Consider the following 19,769-nt stretch of genomic DNA (forward strand, 5'->3'; position numbering starts at 1 on the left):
ATCGTGTCTCGGGTTGGTTACGGTTTTGGATCAAACATGATGTCATCATCTTTGATGATGACATCACAATGATGACATCATCATATGCATCATCAACATCACAAAAGATTATAACATGTACGTAAAAGACAAGTTAAATTGATATAAGACAAAATTTGATATGGTCCAATAAGGTACATTCATGTGAAGGTCCAATGAGGTGATAAGGTTCCATATTGTCAACAGAATTCTTGTTCACGTGAAGACAAATCCATGGAAGTTCATATAAGACAAAAAGATGGAAGGTCCAATAATGAGGTTCGCTGATAATGTCATACATGGAGGTTCGCTTTTATGAAAACTATTGGGTTCGCTTTTATGGCTATCTTAGAGGTTCGCTTATACGGCATTTATGTGTGGTTCGCTTTTATGTCTTTGTCATTATAAGCGGTCCAGAAGTAGTATATATAGGTTCATTGTCATTTCATTTGTAACGATGTTCAGATCTGATACCGAGGTATTGCCGGTGTTCCTTGTCAATGTAAACGCTGTAAAATCAATATACAAGAGGTTTAAAGTGTGATTCTAGCTGTGTACACGTCCGTTTCTTTGTTTCCGCCTCTGAAACGGAGTTGAGCTCTTCCGAACGACTCGTTTAGGTCGAAATCGATCCTACATGGTCCGGTTCTAATTCTTCCGGATGAAATGATGTCCGAATGAACCATATATATTTATTCAGATGGCCCCAATTCAACACCACTTATTGGATGGACACCATTGACAAGCTTCGGATGGACTACTCCTCTCAATTGGGCCTTCTTATGTTTGCTGTTTATTGGACCAAATTAAACAACCACTAAAACTGTTCCAAAAAGCCCATGAAATGATATACACCGAACTCTGCTTTTATCGAATTAACTTCATATTCAACCAAACTAGAATCTTACTGATCACACTTAATAACTATTGGACCACAAAAGACTTCTGCCATTTAATGGATTATTTGGTTATTGGACTGCTTATTGGACTGCATGTAACACAATTGGGCCGCTTGTAGTTTTTAAATCCATTTGATTGTATCGAGATTTCATGATAATGAACTTTTAAGACACATGATCACTGATTGGACCGTCCCATTATGTCACCATGTGATATTCGAATAACAATGAACAACTTCAATTAATTGGGCTACACAACTTCAGTTAGACCTTATTGATTGTGGGATTGCTTGTTAGACCTTAAATTTCTGGGATTGCTTGTTAATTGGACTGTCAACGTTGAAACTTTAAAAACATCACGTGATGTCTGACTCACATTAAATGCCACCGAACAAACCTTTGGCTGACCTTTTATTAAAAGCAAATGAGTATCTCAAATTGTATAATATCTGATTTATCTTCACTCTTATTGGACCGAGACTTATTAGGCTTCACTGAAACATGTTCGAATGGGTTATTAAAGTAGTTGGTTCAGATGATGTTGTTGGTTCGAACGGTCATCCGACAAATGATCAATGTATTAGTTTCCGAATGGTCATCCGACAAATGATCAATGTATTATTAAACTTGGTCTGAATGACAGAATGACCATCTGGGAGGATGGCCATCCGGATGGCTATGAACAGCAGCGAAAAAAACATTTTTTGGGACAAAAAAACTTTGATTTGAACACATAAAACTTTGAATTTTGTTATGAAAATTTGTAGGGTTGTAGAACAATGGTTTCGCACAATATATCAAAAAACCAACAATTTTTAACCATAAAAACCTCGTTAATTTTGGATTTTTGTGTCAAAAAGTGAAGAAAATGGGTAGAAGAAGAAATTTGATGAATCTGATGCGAATTTGACTCTAAAACTGATGAAATCACGTAGATGCTTGTAGATTTGATCCGTGCAATCGATCTCCCGCTCTGATACCACTTGTGAACGCGTTGTAGGATCATGTTTGACTCCCGAACGACTGCGAAACAACACGTACGACGTGTGGAATCCGTGCACGTGTGTGGACCGAACACAAGAATGTAGTAAACTGTGTTTCGATTGATAATATGACAAACTATACACCTTGAATCACCTTGAATACTAGTTTCTCTCTCTAGAAGCTCTAGTCTTCAAAATATCAAAAGTTCTAAATGTTTACTCTTAAGCTTCTATTTATATGCAAAGAATTAAGGAAGTTCTCCTTAATTACAAGTTTGCCACTCCTTATATAAACTAGACTTATTCCTAGATTTAACAAAATAAAACCTTGTCTTTAACAGTTTTCTGCTACGATTCGGATTGACGGAGGCTATAGACATTAGTGCACTCACAAGTTCAGCCACTTGCTCGTTCATTGCGCGAGTCTTTTCCGGACACAGACTGCGCTTTCCTTGTGCCACTGGCTCTGTTGAAGGTCGAACATTCAAACAATGTTCTGTTACATCCCTTGGTACGCCGGTCATGTCCGCTGGGGACCATGCGAAAATATCCATATTTTCGAATAGAAGTTCTTTCAATTTTGCGCGGATTGCTGGTGATATGGCGTGTCCAAGCAAAATAGTTTGCTCAGGGTACTCATTGTTGAGTACTCATTTTTCTGGTTTGTTTAATGGAGATGGCTTTGCGGTTTTTACTGGTGGCTCGTCGTCTACAGAGATGACTTCTTTGCTTGAATATAGAATTGCTACCCCGGTTTCCGTCGGAAAACCGCAAGCAGCGTGTGGTATGGAGGTAATCATGCTAAACTCCCTTTGTGAACGTCTACCCAACAGTACATCATGGCAGGATGTAGCTGGCATAACCATAAAATTGACTGGAACGGTGCGCGAGTGCTCACCATCAGAGAGCGTGATGGGAAAGGAGATCTGACATAGCGGAAAGACGGCTTCATTGCAGAAACCAGTTAAAGGAAAATCAACTGGTTTTAAGCGCGCCTTGTCCTCTCGGTCTAACTGCTTGAAACACTGCTCATAGATAATATCCATAGAACTACTCGGATTGATGAACATGTAATCAGTACGATAATGACCAAAAATACCCGTTATGATAACCGGTCGTTCTTCTTGAGGACCTCCTGGTACGATAGGAAAAATCACTTGTTGCTCATGCCAGTGTTGATTATGAGTTCGTTTGTTGTTATGACTGCATGATGGTCCCCCTTGCACCATGTATGTTTGATTTGTCTTTCTTCTTGGACTGTCATTTCCACGAATGATCTGACGAATGACTTCTTCAGCATCTTGTACCACACAACCGAGCTCTCCTTGGTAGTTTTCACGATTAGGCTGGGTGTCTCGTTGTTGCGATAACTGTGGGCCCATCCTTGTGAAAACATATTGCGTCTGAGAAATTTGCTATGCACGATTATCTTGACGTCTAAGTCCGGAATGAGTAAGCTCATCTCTGGTACTAGACTAAGTTGCAGATTCACATGTCTGTGATGCTATTCGAGCTGCTGGTGTACAAAGTTGTACAAAATTTGCATTCAAAGGCTTTTGGAATTTGTCAAACCAACAAATCAGAGTTTCCTCCTGAAGTAGATCTGGACCGGTCGCAGTTCCGAGTTGAACTTCCGAGGTAACACGATTGTGCACCTGATTCACCTGAGGATGAGTATCGTCGTCGTTTAACAATTTTCCCACGATTCCGTCGATACAAGAAGTACGGGCCAAAACGCCCCTGCTCCCGGGTTGAGGACTTGGTGGGTGGTTTGACGATCCTTCTGCCATTGAAAATAGAAGAGAAAAAATGAATCGATCGAGAAGATGAAAAATGAAAGTAGAAAGATCGGTGGGCGCCAATGAAGAAACAGCGATCTAAATTGACCGGAATCAATCAGATTTGGGGTTTTATGTCTGCATACAGAGGTTAATCTTCTCGTCGATTTGCTGGTTGGGAACTACTTCACCGGAGAACACTGCAAAACAGAAAGCCGTTAGACTCGCCACAGGAGAGTGTTCTCTCCGTGACCACCCTCCGGTGTGAGAATAAGTACAGTGATCTCATAGGAAAAAGATGAAGTAGTAAGAGTGAAAGTATGTGAACTAGCCTGTGAGATCATACCTGCATTCCTATATTTATAACTAGATTTTCGCGCCAAACAGGTGACGGAGGAGTGATGGGAATTGCTTTTCGTTGACAGTTATCTCTTTCCGTCAATTAGTTAACTCCACATCCATGCACATGGATCGTGGATCTGATCGACGGCTTGGGGAGATGCCCCGTGGAAAGTAGATCTTTATTCAAGTAAGTGCCATCATCGTGATTTAGATGAGGGCTCAGGATTGTGCCACATTACATTTGGTTATAACCGAATGATGCTATGCACGATGAGCATTTAAAGCTTTTTAGAAGATCTACAGCAGTAAGCCATTGCATTAATGCCACGTGTCCATTCTGTTGCAACAGAAAAGATTCCTTTTATCTAAGTCCTGGTTTTATGCGCTCGGAAATGTTTAAGACTTTATCCAACCTAACCGTACCCTTGCGCGATTATGCGCAAGGGTGTTAGCTGAATATTTGTCTTTCTTTTCTCCGACGCATGGTCATCGAAGACTGTTTTCTCCAAGTTCTGCTTGAAAACCGCTGCGCGGTCGCGCAAGGTCTTATTTAAGATGATCTTTGAATATGGTTATGGTATGGTCATATGCGCTTGCGCAAGGTTTTTGGGACCATACCCCTTCAAGTCCCCCCAGTCCAGTGGTGCTCCTATTTGTCGATGGCAAGTAGGTGGAGCACTGGACTATAAGAATGAAGTGTGCGCTTTTGCTGTTTGAGAAGTAGAAAGATTGTTTGGCATAAGGTATAAAAGAACTTAACTTTTGGACCTCCGCAGGATGGATTAATATTTTTGTTAAGTTGGCTGATTGCATGCCATGGTGACCATACGCGAGGATATGTAGTTTGTTTTCCATATGTTGTAATGTGCTAAAGGTTAGCTGGGATACCAGTTGTTCCGCCGTCGGCGAGGATAATTACTAGTGTTGACTTAATAGTTGTTAAATGAAAATAATAACGTCCCCCTCCAGATGTGGCGGAGACTTTGGATGATGAATATACGACTTAAAAGGTTGCCGTTTATTTTGAACTTGTTGGGATGTTAAATCTTGTAATGTTTGTTAATGCACTGTTACGCAAGTAATTTTGTTAATGCACTGCCACGCAAGTAACTTTGTATACGGTATGTTCTAGTTACAATATTTGCATGAGTATAATTACTTTGTTTAGGTAAGACAAATATAGATGGTATGAAGCTCATGTGTGAACGTAGGGCTGGACCTTGCGTAGTACCTGTAACCGCGGACCGTTCATGAGACTTGTATTAGATTACCATAGTGTTTTTGTGCTTACCAAAAGAAATTGCATGCATTTGTAATAAAACATAGAGGCATACAAACATTGCATTGATTTGGATAAGGCGTAGAGGCTAGCAGATACAAAGCTGTTAGGATAAATAAAATAATTAATGACGGTGCGTATGTGAGTAGCGACCCTTGTATTGTACGTGGGTAGCGTAATGTGTTGTCCAAGTACAAAGGGTGCTAGGGTTACATGTGGCACCTACGTAGTTGCTGCGCGTTCCACGTACGCGTGATGTCTGACTCACATTAAATGCCACCGAACAAACCTTTGGCTGACCTTTTATTAAAAGCAAATGAGTATCTCAAACTTTATGATCTTCATGTGAATATCTGATTTATCTTCACTCTTATTGGACCGAGACTTATTGGGCTTCACTTAAACATGTTCGGATGGGTTATTAAAGTAGTTGGTTCGGATGATGTTATTGGTTCGAATGGTCATCCGACAAATGATCAATGTTTTAGTTTCCGAATGGTCATCCGAGAAATGATCATTTTATTAGTTTCCAAATAGTCATCCGAAAAAATGGTTTGAATGGGTTAGTTTCTGTTCGGATGGCTTTAAATGTGACAGCTGTGTCACTACGACCATCAAACAAATAACAAACCAATGAAATATTGTGTTTCATACTTGGGATTTGTACAAATATGTGTATCATTTATCTATTCTTGTTCGATTTGGAAAGTTATACGCAAACTGATGCATAAACGTAATCAGTTTAATGCAACAGACACTCCAGAATAGTGATATAGGCTTAACATACCTTAAACAACCCTTACATAACTTAGAAATAAGTTTTGGATGGTTTGGTGTGTCGAAATCAAGTTTGTTCGATCGCAGGGACTATTAGCGTCAAACTGCGAAACTATACCGATTTGTATAGTAACAAACATTCCGAAACTTGATCATAAGTTAAACATGCCATAAATATCCTTTACATAGCTTAGAAATTGTCACACCCTGAAATATCAGAGCTTGGCGTGACTGGACCGGTATCTTCATTGCACAGCGGAAGCAAATAAGCTAAGACTTCTAGAAAATGAACGCTGCTAATTACTCGAATTCCCATAGGTTCTCCTATTCCAACCGTCCCATAGTTTTGAAAATGCAACCTGAGAAAGAACATGCGAAAAAGTCAACATAAAGTTGAGCGAGTTCATAGTTTGTTTTGAAAAGATTTAAAATTAATCTTTTTGATAACCGGTTTTAAAGTTGTTGAGAAAATATAGTAAAATCGTTTTCTTGGCATGATATATGAAAACTGGGAGTCTAGCCCACGAGAGTCTTTGTGCATTGTACGAGAGAGAATGGGCCGAGCCCAAACGAGCCTTTCTAAGCAGGATCAGCACGTCCTCTCACTTAGGTATAATTTGAAAAGCGTTACCAAAGTTTATAAATCCATGTATTTGTGAGTTTCCATCAAATGAATCTTAAAAACATTTGAAAACTTGAGTATCAAAAGCTGGTATGTAAGCGTCTATGAACAGATCATTAATATTTTGCAAGGACATTAATATGTGTGGCGACATAGGAAGCACTCAACCCTAGCGGATTTCCCCCGGTCCACCCGGTTAGAACAACAAAAGCACTACATAGGCCACACAAGGACCCAAGAGTGGGGCTCGCTACACCCGATAGATCCACCACTTTTGCCCTCGGTCTTATACAAGATTAATGGCACTTAAGAGTGATTACTATTCGCTCACATGATCTAACAGTTCATTCCCTAGCTTAACCATATCCTAGTTAACGTATAATGTGTGAGTTATTCATGTCCTTGGGCCTTTGCCCATGTCATTCGTGTTATTAAAACTCATGCATGTTTCGAAAACACTTATGTTTTTATAAAACCGGTATGTTTAGCATAATCTTTTCGTAAACCATTTGAGTTCGTTGAAATCCTGTCGCAAAATGGTTTATAAATATGCGATATTCATTTATCGAAACCTTGTGTGATTTTGCAAAACTTGCATGTCTTTCCACCCCCAAAAACATTTTATAAAATGTAAAACATTAAAAAGTGGAGGTTATGAACTCACCTGGATATTCCTGTGCAAAGCTAGCTTAGTGTGATTTCGTAGTGTTGTTCCGAAAACGTACATTAGCTAGCGTGCAACTATGGTATTCCTAGCAGGGAATAACTTATCAGTTTCTAGTATAACAACGTAGTTAAACTACGTGTCTAAGCTCTACCGAACCGTTATCTAAACGATTCTAGGATAGGGTTATCGTCTTGGTTTTGAAATAACCAATTTATGGTTATTCGATCCCATTTAAGCGGGATAGTTAATAAGTCTCGAGATCTACTTAGTTTTCGAGTGTTTTAGGATACATAATTATATATATAAACATAAACATACTTGCGAAGTCGTGAATTAGAAGTACGTGGCCGGATCGACGTACGTGTCGCCGTGGCTTTTATAAGACGTAAATAATTAAGTACACATATATATATATATATGTGTGTGCGTGTGTGTATTCGAAATCTTGGCGTTTAAAATGAATATAACCGACTATATTCCTTTGATAAGGATACTCGGACTCAAGACGATCGAAATCATTATAAATAATTTATATTTATCTCATATGTTTTCTTTTGAATACTAAATGTTTAAAATAAGAATTCCGAATCGTCATTTGAAATAAATATAAAACGTTATATTTATTATTGTTCTTTTTTTATAAAAGTATTCGGAATCGTCGATGTTTAAAATAAGTAGCGATATTCGAAATTAGTTGAACTATCGATGTTTTGAAATAAGAATAAATAATCATATTTATTTTTTTATAAGTCAAGTTTCGTTAATCTATACGTCATCAAAATATATATTACACTTTATATTTGTGTTGAAAAAAATATACTTTTGACATTCGGTGGGCGTTGTTTAGGAAATTTAATTGTTTTGTGTAACGGATTTTTAACGAAAACAGGACAGAGTTTCCCCTGTTTTTGGAATAACCCGGCAACTCAAGTTGTCGTTATTTGTCAAAAATCAATCAACAATTCAATATTATAAGCAATCTATATAAAATTTTCGTCGAGTATTAAATGTAAACTAATTTCAAATTGAATCGGTTCGAGCTCGGTCGCGTATAACTATAACTCGAGAAATAACACAAATACAACTTGCGTTTAAACTTTACCAGTCCTGAGTTGATCGTCTGTGACCCGACAGTTGACCGAGTGTTGACTGCGTTGACTTGCTTTGACCGATTGATTGGAAGTTGACCAAGTTGACCGTGTCCCGAAACGAGGCCTGAACTGAACCCGTTGACTCGTTGACTGACCCGAACCCGATGACCAATTTTTGACTGTCGTTAACCTGTTGACCGCTGTTGACCCAAGTTGACACGGAGTGCAAATCTGACCCGTTGGCTCGAAACACCCAAATAAAACTCGAACCCGAGGCAATCCAAACCCGAATCTAACCCGAATTCAGAACTCGAACCAATCAGAATCCACATACGAATCGAACAAAACTTAACCTGGATTTCGAACCTGACATTTGACTAACGTTGACATGAACCGTAACAGTACCGAACCCGAAATCCGTACCATTCTGTCCCAAATCTTCTCAAATCCGAACCGAACCGTGAATCTGCAGCCTTCTAACTTGGACCCAAAACCCGAAAGACCCGAATTAAACCAAAACCCAGCTAGATCTAACAAAACATACCCGAATCTGTAACATCTTCACTTGAACCCGTACCGAAGCTGAACGAACCGAGCTTCAACAACATCATCTTTCATTGACATCATCCTTGCGACATCAGCACCAAAGAAACGACGTCACCATAACACAAGGGGCGCTGGAAATCATGTCGGAACGGTCATATCTACCGCCACTCAAGGCGGCGCCGCTGCTAGATTCACGAAGAAGAAAAGGGGGTGGGGTGTGTATTGTCGTTGGCTGATGAAGGCACCACCGCCGCCGCCGCAGATGGCGGTGCCGTCGCCAAGATACCCTCACCGGAGCCCCGTGGTTGTCGCCTGAATTCATGATGCTTCGCCGGTCATGAAGGGATAGATGAGAGAGATCGAGAGAGTGTTATGGTTGTGTGTGTGTGTTGATATGTCTATATATAAGAGATGGGAGGGGATAAAAGAAAGTGTGTGCCTGATGATTTTAGTTTTTGGATAGGGTATTCTAATTGAAGAGAGGAGATGGTGTGCTGTGTTATGATCTGAGATTTCAATTGAGAGGGTAAGGTATCACCACACTTATATACCTAGGGTTTACTAAATGGGCTTGGGCCATAGGCCCACAAGCCCGTTTTTTTGTTTGGCCCGATACGTTAACGAGGCCCGCTTTTGTTTTCCGTAGTCCATAAAGTGTCGTACAACAACATTTTTAAGTCAAAACACCTAAAATTAGGTCGTATATCGTTTTAGACGCGTACGCGCGTCGGTCACATTAAGTTGCGTAGCTTGTTATTTTTAAATCTGTTTCACGATCCGTTCTTGACTACGGATAATAAATTTCGAAAACGAGGTTAAATTTATCAAAATATATCAGTTTTAAAATTAATATGCGTATCTGATGCTTTCGTTTCGTTTCCGGTGTGTTCCTGCAGTCGCGTTTTCGTTCACGTTTACGCTTTGTGCCGTTCGAAAGCATAATGTTTTCACAAAACCACATTCATAAGTATAAGTTATACGTATAAACTTCGTATTTGTCGGCGTTGTCTATATTTTGTACGGTGTTAGTTCGTTATCGCTCAATATCCAGCAGATTTTCCCCAAAATCACCATACGCGCACTGTAGAGTCAGATAGGCGTTCCTTGGCATCCACGAGCCTAATTAAGTTAATATGTGTCTTAAACACTACTTATTATCACCTAAAACGTTGGTTAATCGCGTAACTAGAGGCGTTAATTACCGGTTGTCACATTCTCCCCCTGTTGCAGAAATTTCGTCCTTGAAATTTAGTTTATGTTATCTCCTCAAAGTTGTGTCGTTCCTAGGTAAGTCTTAACAATACCAAAGTGAATGATCGCGTAATCGAATCAAAACTTATTCAGATTACATGAATGTAAGCACATTTTGCATCAATAAATACCCAACGGTTCAACTGAGTTTGTTCCATAAATCGATGTCAAGTGAATGAAGTGTAGTGATGCTATCACCAATGTAACAAAGTTTACTGGGATCAACAAACGAGGAAATTCAACCAAGGATATTCCAAATGAACGTTCACAAGCTGCAAATCAATTTTTGAAACAATAGAATTTACTACCAATCGGAAACTTGCATTGGTTGTTGTATGATTGAAACTTGAATCAACAAGCTCAAATGGATAGTATCATGAAATGATTTGTCAACTATTGAACCAATAAATGAATAAGATAAAATCAACGTGTTGACATTGTTGAGTTGCAAGCATACACCGAAATGAAATACAACCGAACCTGGTGTATCATCGTCTTAATACATAGTTGCATTAAGACTACTTAAATGATGTGTCAAACGAAAAGCATATACAGTTTCACATGAGACGACTGATCGTAATTAGCACAAGCTACAAGTTTATACCGACGCCACAAGGTGTCGTACTGAATGAAATAATTCAACAATAGCGGTGACTGAACAAGCATCACCGTGTTTTGCATAAAACGCTCAATCATGATTAGCCTAAGCTACAAGTTCGTTCCGACACCACAAGGTGTCGTAGTGATTGAAACAATTCAATAATACCGGTGATCAAACAAGTTCACCATGTTTGAAATCAGATGGAAGGTTCAACGAAGTAAATCTGATTGTTTGTTTCAAACAAATCCCATAGAATTTTTGATTGAAAATGGAACAAATAAACAATGTGTTCGAGCGAAGATGAAAAACAATAACTATCACAAAATATTTGATCGATGTTGAAAGAACCGTTAAGTAGTACATCGAAATATGACATAAATTTGTGTACCATTATCTTAACACATGATTGTGTTAAGATTGCTTTAATATGATAAATCAACAAAGCAGATTTAATATCAAAAAACAAATAAACAAATAATTAAATCCGTACATGAGGAGAGCAACGAGATTAGCGCAAGCTTCAAACTTGTGAAAAACGCCACCACAAGGGGATCGTGATCAAAGAAACGATTCAACAAAGTCGAAGACCAGACAAGTATGTTATAGTTCAAAGCAAATGAAGTGCTTGTCAGGATTATTTCGAATATGATGGCCTCGATCCATCATATGGGACCTTGAATCGAATATATATTACGAGCAAGTTCAACAACTGAACTTGGTTTAAACATAATCCAACAATGAATTCATGTATCAATAAGAAAGCTTCGACATGGTTACAACAAACAAACCATGTATGTAACTTGAAAAGAAAAGGAGTTTTCAACGAGTTCGTTGACTTGATACCAAAGAGTCAACACTTTGCAATAATGCAGTGATCCAAATTACAATGCAAAACATGAACATAGCAAAACAATATTGAACGTTAGTAAAGCAACAATTTAGAGTGAAGCCACCGATGGTCTTCACGAATCAATTTAACCGCATGTGTAACAAACAAAACATGCGTAACATATGAATTTCTCAAGAAATGAAGCAATTGAGTGTTCGCTATCAAGAAATGAAATCTTCGTGATGCAATGACCGTTAGGGGGAGTAGAAATGCGAAAATCTACTCATTATATGCAAAAGTCAAAATTTCAAGAAAAGGGATTTAAGGACTTTACCTGAAATATCGTGTGATGACCGGTTGTTAGATGACATTTCCATAGAATGTCGAACATAGTGTAATCGCCTTAATGAAGTAGGGGGAATGCGAAGACATGTGACTTCCTTTGCAGTGCCAATAATTGTGAGTCTCTTTAGACTAAGTATCGACTGTTGTGAAATCTTGTTTTAACGTACCTCAGCGTGATTGGTGTCATTTGCAGGATCATGTGGTAATTTGCCGCATTTCGATCAGTAATTCTCTCGCTGACAGAATTAACATCATTGTTGCCGTGCCCAAGTGTGTTTTCCCCAAGGCCTTGCCTCGAAAATCGTGTGTGATGTACTTCGACATCCGCTGACGTATAGTTTATGTTTCACGTATAGTTGCGCAATAGCGTTTCGTTCCACGTAGGTTACCTGCTCGGGTAAGTAAGGTAGCATAGAAGACATAATATAATGGCGTTTGCCCAAGTTAATAGTCGCAGTTCCTACGTAATGACCTTTAATAGATTTTGACATAAATTCTCCAAAGGTCCTAGATGCATGTTATCAAAACTCTCAAGTTTTTGCTTACTTGGTGTAATCGTTTGGTGTACCATGTGTCCACACAACACTTGTGTAATTTAAAACCAAAAGTTTACTCATTGTTTCGGCAACAGTTGGAATCTATATTCAAGTACCAGGCGTTCGGTATGTGTTAAAAGTTTTAATAATCTAATTCCCCAAAGGATAGTGAGGTTAGAGCCTAGGTATCTCTACAGAAACCTAATTCGTTGTAACCTATAGCTTTGATACCAATCTGTCATACCCCGAAATATCAGAGCTTGGCGTGACTGGACCGGTATCTTCATTGCACAGCGGAAGCAAATAAGATAAGACTTCTAGAAAATGAACGTCGCTAAGTACTCGAATTCCCATGGGTTCTCCTATTCCAACCGTTCCATGGTTTTGAAAATGCAACCTGAGAAAGAATATGCGAAAAAGTCAACATAAAGTTGAGCGAGTTCATAGTTTGTTTTGAAAAGATTTAAAATTAATCTTTTTGATAACCGGTTTTAAAGTTGTTGAGAAAATATAGTAAAATCATTTTCTTGGCATGATATATGAAAACTGTGAGTCTAGCCCACAAGAGTCTTTATGCATTGCATGAGAGAGAATGGGCCGAGCCCAAACGAGCCTTTGTAAGCAGGATCAGCGCATCCTCTTACTTAGGTATAATTTGAAAAGCGTTACCAAAGTTTATAAATCCATGTATTTGTGAGTTTCCATCAAATAAATCTTAAAAAAATTTGAAAACTTGAGTATCAAAAGCTGGTATGTAAGCGTCTATGAACAGATCATTAATGTTTTGCAAGGACATTAATATGTGTGGCGACATAGGAAGCACTCAACCCTAGCGGATTTCCCCCGGTCCACCCGGTTAGAACAACAAAAGCACTACATGGGCCATACAAGGACCCAAGAGTGGGGCTCGCTACACCCGATAGATCCACCACTTTTGCCCTCGGTCTTATACAAGATTAATGGCACTTAAGAGAGATTACTATTCGCTCACATGATCTAACAGTTCATTCCCTAGCCTAACATACCCTAGTTAACGTATAATGTGTGAGTTATACATGTCCTTGGGCCTCTGCCCATCTCCTTGGGCCTTTGCCCATGTCATTCGTGTTATTAAAACTCATGCATGTTTCGAAAACACTTATGTTTTTATAAAACCGGTATGTTTAGCATAATCTTTTCGTAAACCATTTGAGATCGTTGAAATCCTGTCACAAAATGGTTTATAATTATGCGATATTCATTTATCGAAACCTTGTGTGATTTTGCAAAACTTGCATGTCTTTCCACCCCCGAAAACATTTTATAAAATGTAAAACAGTAAAAAGTGGAGGTTATGAACTCACCTGGATATTCCTGTGCAAAGCTAGCTTATTGTGATTTCGTAGTGTTGTTCCAAAAACGTACATTAGCTAGCGTGCAACTATGGTATTCCTAGCAGGGAATAACTTATCAGTTTCTAGTATAACAACGTAGTTAAACTACGTGTCAATAATATAAGCAATCTATATAAAATTTTTGTCGAGTATTAAATGTAAAGTAATTTCAAATTGAATCGGTTCGAGCTCTGTCGCGTATAACTATAACTCTAGAAATAACGCAATAACAACTCGCGTTTAAACTTTACCAATCCTGAGTTGACCGTCTGTGACCCGACAGTTGACCGAGTGTTGACTGCGTTGACTTGCTTTGACCGATTGATTGGAAGTTGACCAAGTTGACCGTGTCCCGAAACGAGGCCTGAACTAAACCCGTTGACTCGTTGACCGACCCGAACCCGCAGATCAATTTTTGACTGCCATTGACCTGTTGACCGCTGTTGACCCGAGTTGACAGGGAGTGCAAATCTGACCCGTTGGCTCGAAACACCCAAATAAAACTCGAACCCGAGACAATCCAAACCCGAATCTAACCCGAATTCAGAACTCGAACCAATCAGAATCCACATATGAATCGAACAAAATATATCAGTTTTAAAATTAATACGCGCATCTGATGCTTCCATTTCGTTTCTGAATCTAACCCAAATTCAGACCCGTTGCGTAAATTGCGTAGCTTGTTATTTTTAAATCTGTTTCTTGATCCGTTCTTGACTACGGATAATAAATTTCGAAACGAGGTTAAATTTATCAAAATATATCAGTTTTAAAATTAATACGCGCATCTGATGCTTCCGTTTCGTTTCCGCTGTGTTCCTGTAGTCGCATTTTCGTTCACGTTTACGCTTTGTGCCGTTCGAAAGCATAATGTTTTCACAAAACCACATTCATAAGTATAAGTTATACGTATAAACTTCGTATTTGTCGGCGTTGTCAGTATTTTGTACGGTGTTAGTTCGTTATCGCTCAATATCTAGCAGATTTTCCCCAAAATCACCATACGCGCACTGTAGAGTCAGATAGGTGTTCCTTGGCATCCACGAGCCTAATTAAGTTAATACGTGTCTTAAACACTACTTATTATCACCTAAAACATTGGTTAATCGCGTAACTAGAGGCGTTAATTACCGGTTGTCACAGAAATAGGCTTTGAGGGGTTCGGTATGCTAAAATAAACTTTTTGGTCAATCAGGGACTAAAAGCGTCAAAAAGTGCATGAGTTTGCATTTATGCGCATATCTTACGTTCTGAAGATATCCGGACATCAAAAAATTTATGTAATCATTAAAATATTTTACTTTAGTGATTGGCATGATAAAATTCCATTCGTCGCGTAATTTGGATCGTTTTTCACGTCCGTTCGTGTTTCGTCGTAATTAACCGAACAACGCAACCGTACGACCAAACGAACCGACATCCGAGATATTTTTGAGCATATTTTAAGTTCCCTATACTTTAACATCTTTTTAGAGCCTTGAAAATGGGTTAACGAGGTTTAAATGCATCGAAAATGGCTTAAAAGTGTTGCAGGGACCATTTCTGCCATTTTGGCAAAGTTTCTGGCTCTGGCTAGTGGTGGCGTCGCGCCACAACCCTATTTTCCCTTCGCTAAGGTTTTTTTCTTGGTTTTTCTTTAGCAAGGTTTTTCATGAGGCGGTACTTAAAGACCCCAAAGTTTGCAAAGTGTCATTTAAGGGAGAGTGTTATGATGATTATAAAAGGCTTTTTACCATGAAAAACAAGATTTACCATCTAAATTTACCAAACAAGTGGATGAACCATTTGTCAAACTTATAGATAATGTATCATACTACTTGTTCATCTAACACTTAAATTTGTGTACCAAATAACTAATCTTTTAAATACTTGCTCAAAGTAGAAGAGAAAATACACCCATGTATACATCATTATAAGTTATACATTTCCTACTTGTTATTTTTACAATCTTTCTAAATTTCTTAAAGTTTTAACACTAATATTGTATTAATTCTTATTATATTATTATAACATGAATTATTTATATTGTAATTTTTGTCAACGTTGCAGAACATCACCCGCTTATTACATATCCCCAAACTCCAAAAGGGATTCCGTCCGTCCATTCTGACTCTTTACTCCGGAATCATGATTTCCACCTCCTCTTTGAGCTTCCATCACAATCACCGTCATCATGTCCTCTCCAACAACATCAAACCCAATTCAATTCCCCTTTCTTTGTTTAGAAAAGTTGCACTCACTCCTAGCAAACCATTTATTTGCCTAAACAAAAAGCTCCTCTGCACACCCATGGCATCCTCCTCGCAACTGAATTCCATTCCTGACTTCAAAGCTGACCCCAGTCTCATCAACGAAGATCTAGCGCCTACGAAGCCAAGTCAACGGACTTATTCCGGCTGGGAAATGGCGAGCTTATGGGTTGGTTTAGTTGTGGGTGTGCCAACTTATTACCTTGCTGGTAGTCTTGTGGATCTTGGAATGGCTTGGTGGCAAGGAATATTAACTGTCGTTGCCGCCAATATAATCACGTTTATCGCCTTGGGGTTGACCGGTCATCCGGGTACCCGTTATGGGATTCCGTTTCCGGTCTTGGCCCGATCTGCTTTCGGAATCCGCGGGGCCCATATTCCAACTCTACTTAGAGGATTAGTCGCCTGTGGCTGGTATGGAATTGAGACATGGATTGGTGGTGAGGCAATCTTTCTTTTGTTGCCTAATTCCATCAAAAACTCTTCATTTTCCAATTCCATTCCGTGGCTTGGAACTTCCCCTCTTGAGTTTGCTTGTTTTCTGGTGTTTTGGTTTCTACAATTGGTTGCTGTGCTCAAAGGAATGGATGGAATTAGAGAGCTTGAAAAGTACTCTGCCCCAATTTTGATTCTTCTCACTTCATGTTTGGTCATTTGGGCCTATGTTAATGCCGGCGGATTCGGTCGAATCCTGTCCATGTCTTCGCGTCTCTCTTCCTCCGAATTCTGGGCCCTTTTTTTCCCTTCCTTAACCGCAAACGTAAGCTTTTGGGCTACATTGGCACTTAACATCCCGGATTTCACCCGATATGCGAAAAGCCAAAAGGACCAAATCATCGGTCAAGCCGGCCTACCAATTCTCATGGGTGCATTCACATTTGTGGGTTTAGCGGTGACCGCATCCACTCAAGTGATTTTCGGGCGTACTATATCAAACCCGATTCAGTTATTAGGAGAAATTGGCGGGTTTGGAACCATGATTATTTCCATATTCGGAATCACACTCGCCACCATCACCACCAACATCGCTGCCAACGTCGTAGCTCCTGCCAACGCCCTCGTGAACGTAAGCCCATCCGTGTTTAATTTCCAACGAGGAGCGTTGCTAACAGCACTGCTTGGAATTGTATTCCAACCGTGGAGACTTCTTCAATCAAGTGAAAGTTTTGTGTACACTTGGCTAGTTGGGTATTCAGCGTTAATGGGGCCGATTGCGGGGATCATCTTGGCCGATTATTATCTCGTTAAGGGTCGAAATCTTCGCGTTAACGATTTGTACACATTGAATCCTGTTGGGAACTACTTTTACTATAAAGGGTACAATTTGGAAGCAGTTGGGGCTCTGGTAATTGGGATTTTGCCAGTGATTCCAGGTTTCTTACAGAAGATTGGAACCTTGAATCCGATTCCTGAGTTGTTGATGACGATATACAACAATGCTTGGTTCTTTGGCTTTTTTTCATCAGGAATTGTTTACTGGATTCTTTCGGTTTTGAAACCGACAAAACAGGTGGATTCTCCGAAACCATCGGATCCCTTCTTGCCAAATACTACAAATTAATATTTCCTTGTATTTTTGTATAATAGTTTAGTAAATAAATAATTAATTATTTTCTTTGTTCACAAAAAAAATATAGATACATGTAGAGAAGAAGACTGTTTTTTTTTAAAGATTTTTACCGTATGTATTAAAATTTGTAACGATAACCGGTTTTGTATCATGGTTTCATTTGTAAGATTTGTTCAGTTATAGAATATGGATTAGAAACAAATACAAAGGATTATAATTGTAAAAAGGGTAGAAAGGCTCCTAAAAAACCTATTACACAAAAAAAAAAAAAAAAAACCTTAAACATCCACCACCACCACCCAAAAACCTAAACCCCCACTCCCACCCACCTCCTCCCCCATCACCCATCCCATTTTTTTTTTCTTTTTGCTAAGGGAGTGAGGGGTGGGGGTTTAGGTTTTTGGTTCGTGGTGTGGTGGGGGTGAGTGTTTAGTTTTTTTTTTTTTTTTAGATTTTTTTTTTTGGGGGGGGGGGGGTGTGTGGGGTTGGGTGTTTAGGTTTTGGGTGGTGATGTAGTGATTTTAATTTTAGATTTGGACACTTGTCACTCTATAAATCCTTCTTACACTTCTTACAATTAGGAGTTTTTATAGAATAACTTAACCGATAAGAATATATATATTGCTAGTTACATTGAAGAAATCCTTGGCCGATCTAAAAGAAAGAGGAATGTGGGAATTGGGCATGGCGAAGAGAGGGTATGTGAATGGGGAAAAATAGAGGGAAGTTCTTCTTACAAACATGCAGACATGTCGGAGCATGGGACGCGCATATGAAGCTTGCGATAAAGACGGTTGAAGATTCATAGTAGGACTGCGGTGTGCATAAAATCGAAAAAACTGATTTGTAACCAAGGTATACAAAGAAACCAAACCAGATTAACTAAACCCAAACAAAAGCCAACGGTTTGGTTTTGTATTTTAAGAAAAAATGAACTTTACAGTTCAACTTGTTTTTATATTTGATTAAAACCACAAAAAATATTTTATTCTATTATATTATGTTACTGAATTTATTGATTATGGAACGTTAACCAATTTATAAAACCAAAAAGTGGTGTAGCCCAAGAAAGTTTAGGTCCAAATATATCACCGATCAATCATTAACTAACAAAAAATGTTAGGCCAATTTTAAAACTCAAATTCATCATTTTGGGTATTTTTCTTTTCAGCCCAAAACTTTAAAGTTTAAACCCAAATTGCATAACCAAAATCAAATCGAAGCTATCATTAAAGCCGAAATCCAAACACCGAAGCCGAATGGTTTTCAACAATCCAAAAATCTAATTTCCAATGTTGGTTCAATTTCAGCTTAAAACCAAACCTAACTAAACCATAGACGCCCCTAAATTCATAGCCACCTAATTTTACCATACACACCCTTAATTTTTCATAGCCACCTAATTGAACCATACACACCCCTAATACATAGCCAGGAAGAAAAATTACATTATGCAACACAAAAATGAGAAAAAAAAAAAATAACTTATCTATCTTACGTATGGTTGTAGAAATCGTTAGGCGCTAGTCGGTCAGTGGGGTACTAACTAGGGATTAATCGGATTGAGATTTTTATATATTTTTCAGTTTTATGTATACACATACACATTTTAGAGGAAGGTTAACGTACATTACGGATTAATGTACATCACGTACGACAGATAATTACGCACGTTCATTTTAAAATAACGCACGTTATAACTCAAAAATCCAAAATCACGCATGTTGAAACACAATAATCACGCATATTGAAAACATTAATCACGCATGTTATATAACAAATCACGCACGTTGTTGTACGTGAAGTACGTTAAGTCGTAATGTACGATATACTTTTTCCACATTTTTATATGTAAATATTTTAAGTAGATAGGTTTTAACCCTACTCGGCCCATTCTTTTAAGTATACAAGATAAATTGTCGTAATCTAAATGTTTTGGTTGGAAACTGGCTGAAATTTACATGTTTTAGCTAGAATTTACAGGTTTTTGGTCGGAAACATCGATTTTTTGCC

The 19,769-nt window shown here is 38.6% G+C and overlaps 1 protein-coding gene across 1 annotated transcript; it reads left to right on the forward strand.

The window, feature by feature from the left end:
• Positions 1 to 15,981: 15,981 nt before the first annotated feature.
• LOC110908375 (purine-uracil permease NCS1) lies at positions 15,982 to 18,747 on the forward strand. Its single transcript, XM_022153308.2, has 2 exons — positions 15,982 to 17,696; positions 18,385 to 18,747. The coding sequence occupies exons 1-2, from the start codon at positions 16,065 to 16,067 to the stop codon at positions 18,391 to 18,393; spliced, it is 1,641 nt and encodes a 546-aa protein (XP_022009000.1). The 5' UTR covers positions 15,982 to 16,064; the 3' UTR covers positions 18,394 to 18,747.
• The last annotated feature ends 1,022 nt before the right edge of the window (positions 18,748 to 19,769 follow it).

The sequence above is a fragment of the Helianthus annuus genome, chromosome 14, assembly GCF_002127325.2.
Source record: "Helianthus annuus cultivar XRQ/B chromosome 14, HanXRQr2.0-SUNRISE, whole genome shotgun sequence".
NCBI lineage: Eukaryota > Viridiplantae > Streptophyta > Magnoliopsida > Asterales > Asteraceae > Helianthus > Helianthus annuus.